This window comes from Hibiscus syriacus, unplaced genomic scaffold (assembly GCF_006381635.1).
Source record: "Hibiscus syriacus cultivar Baekdansim isolate YM2019G1 unplaced genomic scaffold, ASM638163v2 tig00111403_pilon, whole genome shotgun sequence".
Classification (NCBI taxonomy): domain Eukaryota; kingdom Viridiplantae; phylum Streptophyta; class Magnoliopsida; order Malvales; family Malvaceae; genus Hibiscus; species Hibiscus syriacus.
The window spans coordinates 107424-125643 of NW_024063083.1; the positions used below are offsets into that span (position 1 = coordinate 107424).

The 18220-nt window shown below is 34.2% G+C and overlaps 1 protein-coding gene and 1 long non-coding RNA gene across 2 annotated transcripts; one reads left to right on the plus strand and one right to left on the minus strand.

Annotated features, from left to right (window-relative positions):
• The first annotated feature begins 8171 nt into the window (after positions 1–8171).
• LOC120162683 (ankyrin repeat protein SKIP35-like) lies at positions 8172–12782 on the plus strand. Its single transcript, XM_039172789.1, has 3 exons — positions 8172–9293; positions 10135–10567; positions 11765–12782. Exons 1-3 carry the CDS (start codon positions 8689–8691, stop codon positions 12569–12571), a joined length of 1845 nt encoding a protein of 614 aa, XP_039028720.1. The 5' UTR covers positions 8172–8688; the 3' UTR covers positions 12572–12782.
• Positions 12783–13135: 353 nt separating this feature from the next.
• Positions 13136–14127, minus strand: LOC120162636. Its single transcript, XR_005519565.1, has 2 exons — positions 13908–14127; positions 13136–13740 (listed from the first exon to the last, which is right to left on the minus strand). It is a non-coding gene; the product is annotated as an uncharacterized LOC120162636 (long non-coding RNA).
• Between the last annotated feature and the right edge of the window lie 4093 nt (positions 14128–18220).

The following is an 18220-nucleotide window of genomic DNA, read 5'->3' on the forward strand; positions in this document are numbered from 1 at the left end:
TGCAGATATAAAATGGAAGACGATTTACTTCGCTTGGATGGAAATCATATATCTCAACACTTTGCTGATACGGTAACATTTTAACGTTTTAATTTAATTAAAATTATTAGTAATAATTTGTTGATTTATTTAATACATGGTTATTAAATTAATAATTAATTTTTGTAATTATTTAATTTTAAGAGAAGGACTGTGTATTAGATCCTTTTATTAGGAACCTTAAGTTAGTGATACCTAGTTGTGCTTTGCCGTATTTAGTATAGGCTAGATTCGGTTACATAGGTAAATATCAGGGTCATTGTAAGATAGAACCAAACCTTATTTCTGTCTTAGTAGAGCGGTGGAGGCCAGAGACCCACACATTTCATCTTTCGTTCGGAGAGTGCACGATTACACTTAAGGATGTTTCTATGCACCTGGGGCTTCCGGTAGATGGAGATGTGATATCGGGGATCGCACAGGGTTCCTGGACTGCTTTGTGTCGGGACAATCTAGGACGTATCCCGAAAAGTTTTAACGGTGGTCGAATACTGTTAAATTGGTTAGATACCAATTTTTGGGAGTTGAGCGAGGACGCGTCAGATGATGAAGTTAAAATATATGCACGGGATTGCATACTGCAGCTGATAGGAGGGTTTTTGATGCCAGACAAATCGCGCAACCAAGTTCACTGTATGTGGTTGCGACATCTTGTCCACTTTCGTGTGGCCGGATCACTCAGTTGAGGCTCGACAGTTTTGGCTTTCCTGTACAGGGAGATGTGTCGAGCCACTAACTACAGGTGTAATGCTATCGGCGGATGTCTCCTGCTGCTGCAGTCTTTGGCATGGTATCGATTGCCCTTTTTATGTCCCGTTGTGAAGAATCCATTTGTATTTCCGCTACTCTTGAGGTAATTATAAAATTGATTTCGTATATTAATCATTTTATACAGTGTATACTAATTTTTTTCCTTGAATATGTGGTCTACTGACAGGAAAAATCATCAGGAGCTACCTGATGATTTAGAAAAAATTAGGGTGCTAATCGATCAGGAGGCTGGCACAAGGTATGAATTTTAATGTTTAAAAATCAATTTTAGATTATAGTTATATAATTAGATTATTATTTTGATAAAAATTATATATATTTGTTTTAGTTTGAATAGTGCCATATTCTAATGATGATGTGAGGACGGTGATCCCACCTGAGTTGAGGGGCCCATCAGATGTTTGGATGGCGATGATCCCTTTGATCTGTTATGAGACCGTCGAGTGACACTCCACTGAGCGTGTGCTCCGACAATTTGGTTGTTTTCAACCAATTCCAGAAACACCTCGCAATATGGACGAGTTACATAGCACAGATAGACGCGGTAAGACCGATACAGATTGGCTGGTGAGACATCATGAGTGGGTCGTGCTGTGAGAGGATTGACATCGGCGCCTTCCCTGTAGAGAGCCCATTTATGTTGATGACTTGACGGTTGGTGATGATTATTATGAGTGGTTCAACAGAAACGGGAAACTTTTTCTGCTTCCCGAGGATGCACGAGGGCAGACCTTTCCACGACGTCGACAGAGACGTTCACTAACACAGCACCATCGTCCCCGATTCGTGGACGGAGAGCAGGTGCTTCCGGTTCATCCTCAGCTGCACCAGCAGGACCTTCACAGCAACCACCGTCTGCAGCGACTTACATACTGCAACCATATATGATGCCGTCACCGTTTTTCCATTACCAGATGCAGTCGTCGCCTCCTTCACCTGGTTTTATGACCCCGCCGCCTTACCTTCACAGAGTTTTATGACCACTCCTGGAGGCTATTATGGGTCTATGTTTGCAGATCCGACTTGAGGTTCATATGCTGGATATTTAGCGGGTTCAGCCTCATCACCCATGGCCGCAGCACAGACACCTCATGTACAGTTTTCACACTCAGCGATGTCTGGGTTTTATGAGTTTTCTCAGTTTTCGCAGGCCGGTGGGATAGTCAGTCATACACCTCCAGGGTCCTTATTCTATGGAGGTGCTTCATCGTCATCAGTTCCTCATCAACAAAATTAGCTGCTCAGGACGAGGACGACGATGATGATGGTGGTGGTGATGATGACAGCAAGGAGTTACTACCAGTGATATGAAGAAATCCTTCTCGAGACCGACAGCCACCGCCGCGGAACACATTTGCGTCGCAGACATCGATAGATTTTGTTTTTTTTATTATATTTGTATTTAGTACTTTTTATTGTAGTTGTTTATTTGACTTTTTTATTGTAATTTTTTATTATTTATCATTTAATATTTATTTTAATTCGTTAATATTGTTGGATTTATTTTAATTTATTTTGTTAAATTTGTTATACCTTTTGTTAATTTATTTTACTTAATTTTTTTTTATCATTTAATATTAGTTATTGTAATTTGGTTATCATTTACCATTTAATATTTATTGTATCGTTAATATCAGTTATTCGTTAATATAACGCCAACGTCCAATCTCGTATAATTGTATCATTTTTTAATCTTCATCAGCGGTTATCAAATAACATTAACTTGAAGTAAATGAAAATTAAAGTACAATAATTATTAATTAATAAACAACTACATCATTTCCTCATCAATTGTTACTTGATGACAACAGAAGTGGATATTTTTTCTAGTGTGTCATGGGTTTCTACAATGCCCACATCTCCTGTCTTGTCTAGATCTTTCTCGAATATCCATATCGCAATGAATTCGATTGGATTTTGGACGACCACGCTCCCTCAATAAACTCGGATTTAGTACAATCGGAAGCCAATCTTGAACCTCATCAGGGTCTTTGTCATTACCTATGGGGGGAACTCAAATTTGTATACCTTAAAAACTTTAGATAGTAGGTATACGTGATCCACAAAATGGTTATAGTTTTGACGTGTATGCAAGCAAACTGCTATCACATGAGAGCGTGGATATTTCAGAGCTTGAAAAAACCCACAGTCGCACGTTCTATCCCTTAGATTTACTCTTAACGACACAACTTCAATCCCTTGAAGAGGTCACGGCAACTCTATAACACGAAACATTTCATGCCTTCTAAATAAGCTTGTTACAGACAACCCATTTGATGCATCAATTTTTTTATGTAGATCTGCAACTAATCTAGGGTGATAGACATGATCGTCTTGCATCCAGGTTTGAGTTTGTCCCCCGAGCTTCGCAAAAAGCGCTCCCAAACAAAAATATGTAGTCTTTACCAAAGCCGGTACAGGTAAGTGACGTGCACCCTTTAAGGTTGAATTGATTGTCTATGCCAAGTTGGTCGTCATGTGTCCATATCAATATCCATCATCATATGCGTTCGTCCACATTTATTTATCGATGAGGCTGATGTAATCGTATCATTCCTCGTTCTTCTCCCGTAAATCTTGAAGCATTGATTCAAACGTTCGAGGAAGAAGTTCGTAACCTGGTCAAAAAATGTATAACTTACTAACCAGATCAAAAGGATCGAAAGAAAACATACTACATCAGTTTTACTTACCCATGCGCACAAGTAATTGACGCTCATCATTCTTCTTGTATCTTCTATGGTAGTTCACAGCAATGTGTCGGAGACAATACCGATGTTGGACAAATACTCCATTGCTGCTTTGATCCCAGCTCCACGATCTGAAATGACACAGATTTTTTCCCTCGTGATAACATGTGCATGTAAATTTGGAGGGAAAAGCCCAAGAATCTGTATATTCTCATTCGACAAGAGTAAAAGCAACTGGAAGAATGTTGCGATTGTCATCTTAGACAACTCCAATAATAAAACTTGCTTGTATTTTTCATACAAGAAAGTCTCGTCGATCTGGACCACTTGCAGTATTTGACAGCATTAACGCACTGTGGGTAACTCCAAAAAACTCGGTAGAATTGGCATCGATCGCGGAGAACTCGATCATTATGGTATGCATAGGAGGTTTCGAAGTCCATAATTGTCCCAAGATTCAACCTCCATACCAGCCTAAACCAGCCTGGAAGTTCGTTGTAAGATGCATCCCATTCGCCATGGAGTTTGACAATGACATTTTGTTTTACCAACCAAGCTTTTTTATAGGAGACAGTGTACCCATACTGCGATTGTATAGCTGAAATCAACACAACAACAACTATATGAGAGCTTGCTTTTACCATGGGCATGATGGCTTGGCATATCACTTCCGAGTCCAAGTTGGGATGATCTTGGTTGACCCCTCTAGCACAATATGTGTGAGGACCGTTGTATATTGTTAGTTCACATCTGTTGTTTTTCCTCTTTGATACACGAACCATCCAATTGCATCGTTTTTGCGTCGGGCACAGTAGCATACATAATTTTCTATCATGGAGCGGTCGACTCTCGATTGAACATAATTACGGATATTGTAATTTTTTATAGCCATCATCGCTTATTCTTTGCTTGAAACTCCATGCCTAAATATAACTCATTGTTATTATTGATGAGTAATATCCATAGTCACCGAGATGAGGCATATCCGCAAATTCTAACGCATACATTACACCATAATCAGCTTCATACATGTGTGCTGGAGGGTCAGTTTGTGCCACATTTGCTGGAACTTCATCCACATCATCATCATCATCGGAGTTGAATTGCGGTGATTTGGGTGAATGAATAGTCCAGTCTCAGCACCATCCGCACCAGGCTCAAGAAGCGATTCTTCTGGTGGAGATGATGGTTCCTCCATGCTCTCCACATTTAGGTCGAAGAACATACTACTTGCACGCCTTTCCCTTGAACTGTAAGGCATATCGACATTCATATCGAAAAAGCTCGCAGTCGAATGCCTCCCCTGGAGCTTGAAGCCATCATGTCAAATGGAAATTGCACAGACTGTTGCGTCGATGGCATCTCCATATTAAGGTCAAAGGGATTTGCAGATGAATGTTTTCCCCTTGAACTAGATGCGATGTTGCCATACGGATTGTTCGTCGACCCACATCGGTACATATCGTAAGGAGTTGCGGATGAATGTCTCATCATTATGGCATTAAAATCATTACACATTACTGTCGTCGAGCTGTCAACTTGTTCAGCCAGCCCATAGTGGGAGCTTAATGATTGACCCCGAACAACACGCACTTGAACAAACTTTGCATACATCTCAATATCGCCGTCTGAATAATTACTTTGAGAATCAGCCATCATTTCAACATCATCATTGTTCAATAGTTCGAATGTTGTATAAGTTAATGTGAACAATAATGTTGGAAATCTGTACTGCAACGACGACATTCTTCTACTATTTCTAACATGAATCTTCCTCGAAATCTTCGTTATCAACTCTTCAAGAGTTATGTTTCTCTTAATGATATTTTAACACGCTCATTTGATACGAAAACAACGTCGGTTTCATCTTCTCGAATTTCACCATCATAATAAACAATAGCTAAAAGTCGCGCATTCTTTGAGTTTAAAAGTGCGGCAATATTATATCTAAAAAACAATTGAAACAAAATTGATTAAATAAATAATATATGAACGAAAATATAACACAATAAATTTTTTACACATAAACGTAAATAATTTAAATAATATAATTTTATATTATTACCTGTACCGCAAAACTATTTCAACGTATGCTCCCGCTTTCTAATTTTACAAACACATAAATTAATTGACAACAATTAGTATAATATTTTTTCAAATAATCATAACAAACAATAAGTATAATAAAAAAATATCACAAAATTACCTAATAACGAAAAATCGCATGAACTTCTGAATCAAATATGAAAAGATTGTCGAATTATTGTATTAAATTTTTATAATCGAGAGGAGATGTGACGAGTTACCAGGGGAAAGGATATTTATAGCCAGGAAAAGCTACAAGATGCGGTACCTGCACCGCGTCTTATATAATTATATAAGATAAAGCTAAGACGCAGCCCCTAGTCCGCGCCTAACATAATTGTGTTAACGGTAAGGCGCGGTCCTTCCCCGCGCTATACCCTACGTGGCCTAAGGGCATCTCAGGGGCCGCGCTATACACGTGTATCATGTCAGCATAAGGCGCGCCTCATGGGGCTCGCCTTACCCACGTGACGTCAAATCAACGTTAAGCGCGCTGTAGGGGCACACCTTTCTGCAAAAGATGTTATATTAGAAAATATAATCTGAACGGTACTGATCAAAAAAAATAGTGGACAGTGATATATCAGAAAATCCCAGGCAAAATTCTTATTTTTCTTTCTTTATTTAGGCACATCGGTTTAGGCGTTGTTTTTATTTCCTGGTATTAATTGTTGCAGGAAAAAATGGCTTGGGATAAAAATTTATAATATAATTCATTTTGAAGATTATTTTTTTATTTAGGTTAATTATATAATATTAATTTAAAGATATCATGTGTTTCACGCGTCTTCAAATAAAATATAGATTCTACGATTATATAACGTCTTCAAATTCAAGTTAAATATAAAGACTCTACGATTATATAGTGTCTTTAAATAAATGAAGATGATCCTATAACAGTATGATATCTTTAAATAAATAAATAAAAATTCTAAGAGTTTATGATATCTTCATATCAATAAAAAAATTATAATTAAAAAATAATATGATGAATATTTTATATAATAAAATCATTTTCCCGATAATTCTATATAGGTGGGGAAGCCACTGTTGCAGTTGATGATCTGTCTTCCACTCACGTTTCTGAACAGAATCAATTTTGTGGTTTTGTGGTTTTTTTTATTTTTCTTTCAATAAAAGTTGGCGTTTCACGTGTCAAAAAATATATAAAATATATTCAATTAAAAGTCAACCATTAAAATTATTTAAGTGCTCTCATATTTCCTAATTGACTTAGGTATGAAAATTCATTAAGCTATTTTAATTTTTTTACATTAACTACAATATATATATATATATATATATATTAAATATGAGATTTGACTCAATGATTAGGGTGGAATTAATTCCCTAATTCTCAAGTTTGATTTCTCTTAATAAAATTCTTCTTTTCTTTATTTTCTTTTAATTAGATGATGATGTGTGACACAATTCAAAAATTAAAGTAAAATGATGATTAAATTAATAAATATTTTAAAAATAAATACAAAATATGTTATTATGCTATAATTAATATCATTTAGATAGAATTATAGTTAAAGCTGAAGTTGTTATTTGTTCACCCAAAAAATATCATTAAGATATTTTTTTAATAGTTAAATGATTACGATGTAATATATGTTTAAAATCTTTCTTAACTATTGACAATACACACTCTACAGACAATTTTGCTCGAATTTAGGACCTCTAAAAAATAACATTTTCTTTTATCATTGAGGTTGCTTAATGAATTCATATCATTTAGATAGTTCAATAACATGATTGAACAAATTAATATATCAACAATCAAATTAGAACTATTTTATAATTAAGTGATCGATTATGTAGTTTACCTAGATTTTAATTATTTAAATTAGTCTACAAAATTTTTAATTAAAATTAACATTGACGTGTTAACATATCACATTTTAATATAACATTTTTGTTTTAATTTCTAATGTACCATATTATTTTATATATACACACGATATATATATGATTATCACATAATATTTAATGAATTTTTATATCTTATCTATTTATACTGTGCAATGTTCATTAATTTTAAAATCATTAAACAAATTTATATATATATTATAACGATATTTTATTTTTTAAAAAATATAATATAATATAATTTTAATTTTAATAATCTATTTAAATTTAAATTTAAATTGATCATCAATAAATTGAAAATGCAAGAAAAATCAGAGGTAGCAAATGAATCGGATGCTGGTATCTAAGAATCTAAAAGCCATATAACAGCGGCGGAGGAGAGGTTTTTATCCGTCTCTCTCTCCATCTCTCATTCTATTTTACTCACTCCTCCATCTTTATTCTAATTTCTTCCATTTTCGTATCTAATAATCTCCGAACCACACACACCACCGCTGGAGAGGGTTTTCTCTCTCTCCATCTCTCATTTCTATTGCTCAGGTTCCTTTTCTTTTTTACTCATCAAACTCTTCCTTTTCTATGCTTATTTGCTTCTTATCTGATTTTTTTCATCATGATTCTTCTCTTTCTCTAGTAAATTTTCGAATTGGGTTTTCTTTTCCTAGGCTTGGCCTTTGTCCCTTGGATCTCTCACATTTCGCTGGGATAGTTTGAGACGAATGAGTTTCTTTTAGGGTTTTCTACGGATGGAGCACCTATACTCGTTTTATGCTTTTTGATGCTCTTCTGCGCTAGATTTGATCTTCCCCGTTGATGTTGCTCCTTTAATGATTTCCTCTGTTCCTTTCCTTTGGTATTGAATCCTTTAGATCGTTTTGGGAAGAGTTACTATTGCTTTGGGCATTCTCCCTTCTTTGTCTTATTTTTTTAATGTTTTGGGAATTGAGGTTTGATCTTTGAATAATCCTGGTAATTGGGCTAACTTTCTCCATCGAATTGGGGATTGGCCACTACAAAACTATAATTGTTATTATGCATACGAAATTTCAAATTATTTTGCTGCAAGAGGCACGCATCTAGGATTTTGAAGATATACTTTCTCTCCAACTTTTTCTGACAGTTTGGTTCCTTTTTGAGGATGGATCCTTTGCTTTGTCCTGAGGGTTGAAACTTAAGTGTTAGCTTCGTTTGTGACTTTTTTTTGGTTGCTGAACGGATTGTGTATCCAATGGAAAAGGGGAGTGAAAACATGCACTTAGAGGACCCTTCGTTTATTGGAATGGATACGGAGGAAAGTGAAATGGGACAACGAAACAGTGAAATTCAAGGCTTTCGATTGGAAAAAGGTGATGCAAGTAATGTGGTTTTCTCAACCGAGGTACCCCTTGTAAATAAAGAGTCATCAACGTCTGGTAGTTGTGGTTGTAGTCTGAAGAAAATCAAATCTAGGGTAGCTGCAAAAGACACTGAGTTCTGCCAGAAGGACAAATCTGGGCATGACAAGAAAGTCAGCCGACAATACAGGATTGAGTTGGGCCAATTATTTCAGGGAGCCGTCAGTTCCCATGATTGGGAGCTTGCTGAGAGTTTAATCTTGTCGGCAGATCCACAGACTCTAAATGATGCATTGTGTGTCACCTTGGATGCAATCTGGTTTTTGAGCACCCATCAGGAGCTTTATGGGATCACTGAGTTGATTAAGAAGATCATTGCTAATGGTGCTTATGACTTCACTAGAGCCGCTCTCCGGACTTCATTTCTTGCTTCTTGTGTCTCAGCTTGTCAGAGTCGCACGATGAGTCTTTCTGACACTGTAACTGTGATGGCTCGGAGGTAAACAAGCTGTTTATATGTGGGTGAATACTAGTCTTATTTCTAGTTTCTTAGAAGACGAATTGCCATTCTATACTCCTCTGATAGCATCTTATAACTATCTGCAACATTGAACTTCAAGTTTACTCGCTAATGATTTATGCCTTTATGTATTTGAGGAAACTTGTTTCTTGTTAAGGCTTTACTTTTGTTGGACATGTTTGTTGTGATGTTTGTGCTATACTTTAAATATTGAAAATTCTCTGTTAATGGTATCATGCATGCTGTTTGACATGCTTGTTATGCTATATCAGTTGCTATGTATAATTACGCTTAACAATCAGGGAACTGTTCTTTTTTGTATCATTATACCCACTGCACTTATGTTCATTGTAAAAGAGAATGCTTAACATCATGCATTTCTTGCTGCTTCTGGCCTAGTTAGTTTCTGAGAATTGATTATGTAAATATGATTGAATGAGCCTTCATCCCCCCACCCCCAACACAATAAAGTAAGCTTTGAATTCAACTCACACAAATGGCTTTGACTTAGTTTTTTGAATTTGGAGCATTTATATGTGGTTCGTAATAAGGAACACACTTAATGTTGGTGTAAAGAAAGATACATATAACTTACTTGGTCTGTTTTATTTCATTGGTTTCACAATTGCTGGAAAGAAATGAACTTGGTAAAATTACTGCTTGAATGATTTTTTCATGCCATATGAAACACTCTGTGGTGTCATCTGTAAAGCATGGGACAAAAATGGACTTCACCTTTGTTTTCTTCTCATTTTTGTAGAAGACCTCGTCTAACTGGTTTTTATTGTGTGTGTGCCAATTTTTCGTTTTGGTTAATTAGGTTGCATGAGCGCCTCCAAGAATGCCATGGGGATGAGATCTTGAAGGCAGAAGCTGGTGCCAAGGTCCAAAAGTTCACTGAATGGGCTTTGAAATGTATAGGTTCCCATTCTCGTTGTCAGGGGAACAATGATAGAGTGAATCATTGCTCAGCAATTGAAATCCAACTCCAGTTAACTGCGTTTAAGACATTCCTAGATCTTGCTGTCAATCAACTTACAGGAAAGGATTTTACTGAAGCATTTGATGCAGCTTGTTTTCCTCTTACTCTCTTCTCTAGTTCGTTTGATGCTGGTTGGGCTTCTGGGATCTCAGCCACAGTGATTCAAGGATTGTTGGATATGTTGGTGGAGGGGGGTGCGGACAATGTTAACCAGTGTTTCCTTGAAGCCTCTCGGTTTGGTAGTACAGAACTTGTCCGCATTTTGTTGCAGGTGTGTATAATTTCTTTTGAATGGTTTGACTTTTGCTCTTTATTTCCAGGCCCAAGATTTTCTTTTGTGCAAAGGAATGGGTTGAAACTTATGCTTCAAATTAATTGGTGAAAGGAAGTGTATATAACTGTTTGGCTATGTCAAAAACTAATTAGTCAAAATTTTAATGCTGCAATATTTTTTGAGTAATAACATCAATCAGTTGGGTTCACCCTGCCTACATGATTTCCCTGTATTTTTAATATTATAACAAGCAAAAGTCTTCTTCTTATGTGGTCTTGAGTTTTTTATGGGATATTATCGAACCTTTTTTAAGAACTGCTAGTGGATTTCAAAATTCAAATGATAAATGTCTGTGTGTCTCTGTATGTGCACGTGTATGTGTGAATTCTGTGCCTACTTCTAAGTTCTGTTAGTGGCGTATCTATATGTTCTTTCTTTTTAGAAGAGAGATGATCAATGCCAACATTTTCAAGTTACTTTGCAATTTCTTCATGATTTTGTTGAACCTGTAACTAATTTGAATCATGATTTGTTTTAATGAAGTGAACAAAAATCTCATTCTACTTGGTGATTGTTTCTCACGGTTTATCTTGTGGACAGTACATGTTTCTTAGTTGTTTTTTAACAAAATCTCACTCTATGCACTTTAGATATGGTTACCTGTAGTCATGGAATTATTCAGGGTTCTTGCATGTAAACTAATTTCAATTTGGAGATATCAGGGGTAATGAAGTGGTAGTCTAAATCCCCTACATAAGCAGAAGTTTTGCAGAGTAAATATTGTCTGAACTAGTCATAGCATTTCATTTTATTCTTATACTGTTTAAGACTGATATTCTCTGTCACTCTAGGGAATCCCAAGTATTTAGATTGAAAAACATGCAAGTGAATGGGAATGCTCCACTGGGAGAATGTACTGGTTTTTTCCTATTTGACCCTAACAGATTCCATGGAAAACACAAATTGAGGAACCAAAGCTAGAATCACTCCCTGATTTGATTTTTTACTTTTTCTTGTAACCATGGAAAGTCCGGTGTGCTTTTACTTTCTTTTTTTTTGGCTATAAGAGTATTTTTTCTCTTTTTTCCTTCTTTTAATAAGAGAAATATAATCGTTGTTATTATAATTACTAGACTGTATACTGACATTTCCTTAATTGTCCTTGTTGGGTCATGTGATAATTGTCTGGTCTAGATTGCCCAACGGAATAGCTTGGATGTAGATGTCGATCTTGCCTTGGGTTTTGCCTCACATTACTGCAAGATTGGAACGATGGAGTGTCTGGTAGAAGAAGGTAATGCCATGGCGTTTTTGGGCCCTCTAATGAGAGCAGCTGAAAGAGGATGCATGCAGGTTGTGCAGTGGTTTGTTAAAAGAGGTTGTCTAGACATGGAGCTCTGTCTGGCCCTTACTGCTGCTACTTCCTGCAGCCAAGTTGGTGTGGCTGCATATCTCCTCCCCCATGTTCCTAAGCATGTTCTGACGGCTCTAAGCATTGAAATTCTCAAGGCTGCGGGTGAACGAAGTGGTGGATCTCTTGATGGTGTTGCATTTCTCCTCCGATCTGACTTCTTAGGTGATCCTGCTGCTACTTATGCTGTTGCAGACAGCATTGCTAAGTCCAATGATGAGGCTGTTGCCCCTGATCTGAGGGCATTTGTCCAAGAGCATTGGTCAGAGGAAGCTTTCTTGGATGGATTAAAACAAGGGCAAGAACATTACATGAATCTAATGAGGATTTTGAAGAGGGGGGAGTCTCCAATTTGCTTAAGGGATCTACCAGCCCCATTGAGGGTGGGAATCGCATACATGCTGCTGTACAGGGAGTGTATTGAGGTGGGTGGTCGTCTGTTATCACAAAGGCTGAGGGGGCAGCTTGTCGAAGCTGTTCGAATGCTAGAAGGTGGGGCATCAGAAGAGGTTAATCAAGGCAGAGAGCTTTTAGATATTTTGGAGCATCATCTTCCTCCATTTTTGGTCCGTGTTCTCAGTGTCGGTTAGCAACAACTTATCTGCTAGATTTTCGCTTGTCCTTTATCCCTATAGTGAGTGTCCCATGTGGCATATTTAGTAGTACTGTTTTAGCAGCAGTTGGTACGTCACAAAGCTTCCAAGTTTGCCAAACTTTCCTGTGATTTGGTTTAATGTATGAAGTCGGCCCGCCGCGCTTGTATGGCACCCGTATCAATCTAGTGGATATGTTGTTCATCTATATAATGTAAGCCATCAACTATTTATACAAAGGGCTGTTATATATATATATATATATATATATATATATATATATCTATGATCGGATTGCACTATTATTGCTATATAATCCTTCTAGCTCAATTAAAAACGTTAATAAGAAGAATTGTGGCATTGGAAATGTACAAAATGTATGTATGTATGTATGTATATATATAAATGTGTAACCTAACAAATACTAAGAACAGGCAATGGGCGTTATTAAGAATGCATGCCAAGTTGTAGGTGAAACTATGCGAGAGACATTCAAGAAGCCAGTATTCTTCCAGTTCTCTAAATTTTATTGGGATTTTTCTTCTAAAATAAAATAACAAAATTGTATGATGAAAGAGACAACATTTACAAAGTTAAATCCCTTCCGTTGGATGGCATGAAAGCCAATAACAGTAGGACAGTTAAAATGGCAATGGGAAGCAGTAAGAGCATGAAAGGCGGTGGAGGCAACGGCGGTAGTATCAATGGAAGGATGAGCAAGGATGCCGTTAGGCATATAAACAGAAGCAGTGATTCCAAGCCGAAGTTACCAGCACGTCCTCGTGAGGGATCATACTCACCGTTTTTTCTCTCGACAACGGACACCGGAACTTTCCCAGCAGCTCTCATATTCATTCGAGGGCAGAATAATCCCACCTTCAGGAAATCCCAACGAGTTCAACTGTTTCTAATTTGTCTGTCACCTCAGATCGAACCCGTTTTCAGCCCCCAATATGGTAAGCAGCAGTTTAAATCCTTTTTTTGAAATGGAATGGTATAGTTAAATAAGAATCCGAAATGTGAGCATGTTCAGGCTATCATCAATTGAAAGTTAGTCCTCGACAAAGGGAATTGAAGGCTCCGATATTAGCCGAGGCTATGCAATGAGTTGCTCTTTCAAACCAGAGCAATTGCAGCAGTGCACTTTAAGCGAATTACAAACAATTCTGGCATTGGGTTGCGTAATTTGGAAGGAAAAAACAAAAGAAATGAGATGCAGAGAAAAAACAGGCATTCGGAAATAAGATGTACAGGAGAAACAAGAACAACAACGGAGCTAATTTAATTTCATTCATCTACATAAAAAGCAGAAAAGATGAGAGAACATACATACCTACCGGTAAGAGTTACAGGTGATTTGCAGAAGGAAGAAACGGATAGGACCTTCCCGGTCAACAACAAAATTTTTCTCTTAAAAAAAGCAAAATTGAGGTCAATAACAATGATATATAACAAAGGGGAAAAGAGAGAGAGGGGGGGAGAAGATGGTCGGGTTCAGTGAACGGATGGGATCAGATATAGCAGAAACAGGCAAGTTGTGTCTTCCAAGGTTCTTCACCCCTGCCCTTGTTTTCAAATTCTAACATCATCGTCTAATTTATTATTTTTTCTCTCCCCCCCCCCCCCAAACTCCCCAAACAAAAAAAGATTTTATATAGCTTTTTCACATTTCTTTTACTTTTTATTTATTTTTTACCAAAATTTTATTCCAATACATGTTTTTCTTATAAATTTTGGGATGAATTTATTTTTGTTCTTTTTTCTTTAATTTCCTGTTTATATATTTTAATCGTTTTATGTTTCGTTAAAACCTTATAAATAATGGTAATTAATTTAAAAACTAATTTAAATTCATCTTAAGATTAACATATAATTGAATTAAACATAAATTTAAAATCTACTTTAAATAAAATAAAATTCAATTTACATAGTATTTTTAATATAATTTTAAAGTTATCAATGTTTTTTTAATTATAGTTGTATTTAAAATTTCTTAGTAAATAGATTTGAAGAGGTTTATGCGATTTTCTTTCTTAAATAATTCCACTTTTCTGGTTTTTCTTGCCGTCCATATTAATTAAGTAATACGGGACCAGTCTTGAAAGGGACTTTGGTTTAGCGCATATAGTTTTATTCAATTATATCAAAAAAATAGGGAAATGTTAAATGCATGCATAGGTAGTTAAGGTGATATTTATAGAAAAAAGCGTGATTAAATGTCTTCTAAATTCAAAAAAAACGTCATATGAATAATATATATATATATATATATATATATACTAATTGTAATCATTTATATTATATAGATTTGTCATTGATTACGAGTTTTAGATGGAGACATATGTGCAATTATTTGTCTACAAAATTCTAAACATAATTTTAAATTCTAAACAATTCTTACATTATGATGAAAGAGAAATAGAATTTTGCTATTAATGAATATAGAATCCATAATTTAAGGAAAAATTAAAGTATTGATCGAAAATTTTTAACTACTTATTCTAAAACTTGTTGACGGTTTATGCAATTTTCTTCCTTAATTTTTCTTCGGTCCATGTTACTTAAGCAATACGCAACCAGTCTTGAAAGGAATTTTGGTTCAGCGTATATAGTATATTCATGAATAATTTTCTAAAAATTATTTATATTTATTTATTAAACTAAATAAATGAGTATGAATAATTTTTATGTTTATTTAATGAACGAATAAACACGAATAAATGAATAAACACCAATAAAAAATATTTTTGGTTCGTTTATATTCATAAATAAACTCATTTATCGACTCATTTATCCAACTTTCATTTCCTTTTATCTTTTTATATTTTAAATATAAGTGAAAGTTAAAGTATAAACTAAATTAAATACATAGTATACTCTGCAATTCAAATTATGAAATTTAATAGTTTAAAGACCGATGGTGTAACTTTATCATTTTGTTGATTTTATTTTATTTAATTTTTTATTTGTTTGCTTAGTTAACATCTACTAACATAAAATTAAATTTATTTGTGAACACTAAATTATCATATTAGAGAATATACAAGCAAGTATGTTTGCGAACACTAAATGAACCAAACACAAATATTTTAAAAAATAAATAAACGAACATGATGTCAAAAATTTAAATGAACACAAATCAAACATGAACAATTTTAAAAATAAATAAACGAATAATAGCATGCATTATTCGTTCAAGTCCGATTCATTTACACTTTTACATCATCAATGTGATTTCTTTTCTAAAAAATATAATAAACTGAATTATATAGACTATTTGTGGTAGATGGACTTTCATTTTAACGATTGATGCAAATCTATCTCTATTGTTGGCAGGCCCGGTCCTGATTATTTGTAAGCTCGAGACGAAAATAAAAAAATAGGCCCCAAATATAAAAAAATTAAAAAACATGTAAAATAAAAATTTTATTAGATTTTTTTATTAAATTAAAAAATAGTAATTCATTACAATATAAAAGATGTCAAAAAAATATATTTAAGAATATAAATACTTATAAAAAATATTACATTCAATCATTTTTTATGCAAAATCATTGATGATAGTATCAACATCAATGCTTTCTAATATATTTTTCTCAATACATAACATAACATTTGAAAATAAAAGAACGATCTTATCTAAAATTTGAAAATATATAAAATTAAAAGAAACAATTTGAAAATGTGGACTACCTCGAATTTTAAGAACAATTTTCAATATGATTCAAGCACCATAGTTAATAATAAACAATTTTGATTTTACGTGTGAGAGAAATATGATAAATTTAAAAACGAGAATAATAATTTTTAGATGAATCGTGAAACATGAAAGAGAAAAGAAGCATGTTAATTATACTTAAATTTTTTCTTCTCATTAAGTTTTGAAAAAAAATAATGTTAATAAATTTTTTTATTGATATGAAAAATTGGGAAAGAGATTTGGTGAATTGATAGTGAGAATTTGGAAAGACCATAATTAAAGAGTTCAATTGAATTTTTTTGAATTTTGAGAAAGAAATATTAAATTATTATTTTATGGAAGAACAATTTATTATCGTTAATATAAAATTCAATAAAGATAATTGACACCTTAATAAATTTATGGGTCTCATTATTTTATTAAGTAAATTACGTGTTTAGTACCTAAATTATCAGTTTTGGTTTGTTTTAGTACTTAAACTTTCAATTTTTTCAAAACCATACGTAAAGTTTAGTTTTTGTTTCATTTTAGTACCCGCCATTAAAAACTTTAGTCTTTTTATTTCATTTTAGTATATATTCAAAATTTAGCGTTAAGTTTTATTCAAACCAAAAATGATAGTTAGGTACTAAACGCGTTAAATTTTAAACGACTGATACTAAAATAAAAACTAAACGTTAAATATGATTTTGAAAAAAATTAAAAGTTTAAGTACTAAAACGGATCAGAACTAATAGTTTAAGTACTAAATTCATAGATTACTCTATTTTATTTTACATTTTTTAATTTATTATTAAAAAAATAAAAAAAAAATTATTTTGTGGGCTCTAGGCGGGCGCCCCTCCTGCCCTGGCCCAGGGCCGACCCTGATCGTTGGTTGTAAGGAGATTCTTTACCTTTGGTACCTCTTAATGAACTTTAGTATCCCCTCTTATTCTTTTTTCTTTGCTTTTAGGGTGCGTTTGTTTAATATAATGTAAGATTATCAATGGGAATATAAGATTACCTTGTTTGGTTAAAGGAATAAAATATTATTGGAATATATATTTGACCAAATTGTCCTTATTATATATTTGTTTTTTTTAACAAGTTGGAAACTATTTATATATTTTCTTTGAAAAAATTAAATTCATAAAATTTATATAAAATTTTATTTTAACTTCTGAACTTCATATAAAATTTTAATTATAGATTTTTTTTTGTAAATTTAAAATAGTTTAAGGATAAATTTGTAATTTAACTTTCGTAGAATTTTTATTATTCAATGACAAAAGAATGATATTTTTGGAAAAAAAATTAAGGGCATTTTAGTCCAAAACGCTGGTAATCCAACAATACCTAAGAAAATGGAGGTAATAATATTCCCGGTAATATACCCCAAAAAATCTATTATTGGTAATAAAATATTACCGGGAATGAGATTCTCGACCAATCAAACATTGAAATCTCACATTCCTTGAACCAAACAGCCCCTATTGTATCTCTTTATGCTTTAGTGACATCTCCCGAGTGTTAAGCTTTTACATTTTTCAAAGTTTTTAATGATTTGTTTTATTAATTTGTTAGAATTAAAGTTTTGGGCTCGAATTTCATCAATTAAGATTACACAAATTATTGGACATGTCCTTATTGATGTGACATATTGTATTGCATGATGTCTATAAATATATGTTCGACTTAGGCTTTTTTCCCGAAATATCACCTATACCCTATATATTTCCCTATCGGCACCCTTCATACTATATTTCCCGATCTAACACCCTTTGCAGTAAAGCGTGTCCCCTACAGTGCGCTTTACGCTAATCTAATGCCATGTGGGGTAAGGCGCCCCTGAAGCGCGCTTTATGTTGAGTTGGATAAACGTGCCTAAAGCGTGACCCCTAGGGCGCGCCTTACGCCACGTAGGACTATAAAGCGGGGCAGGGGCCGCGCTTTTCAATTATCAC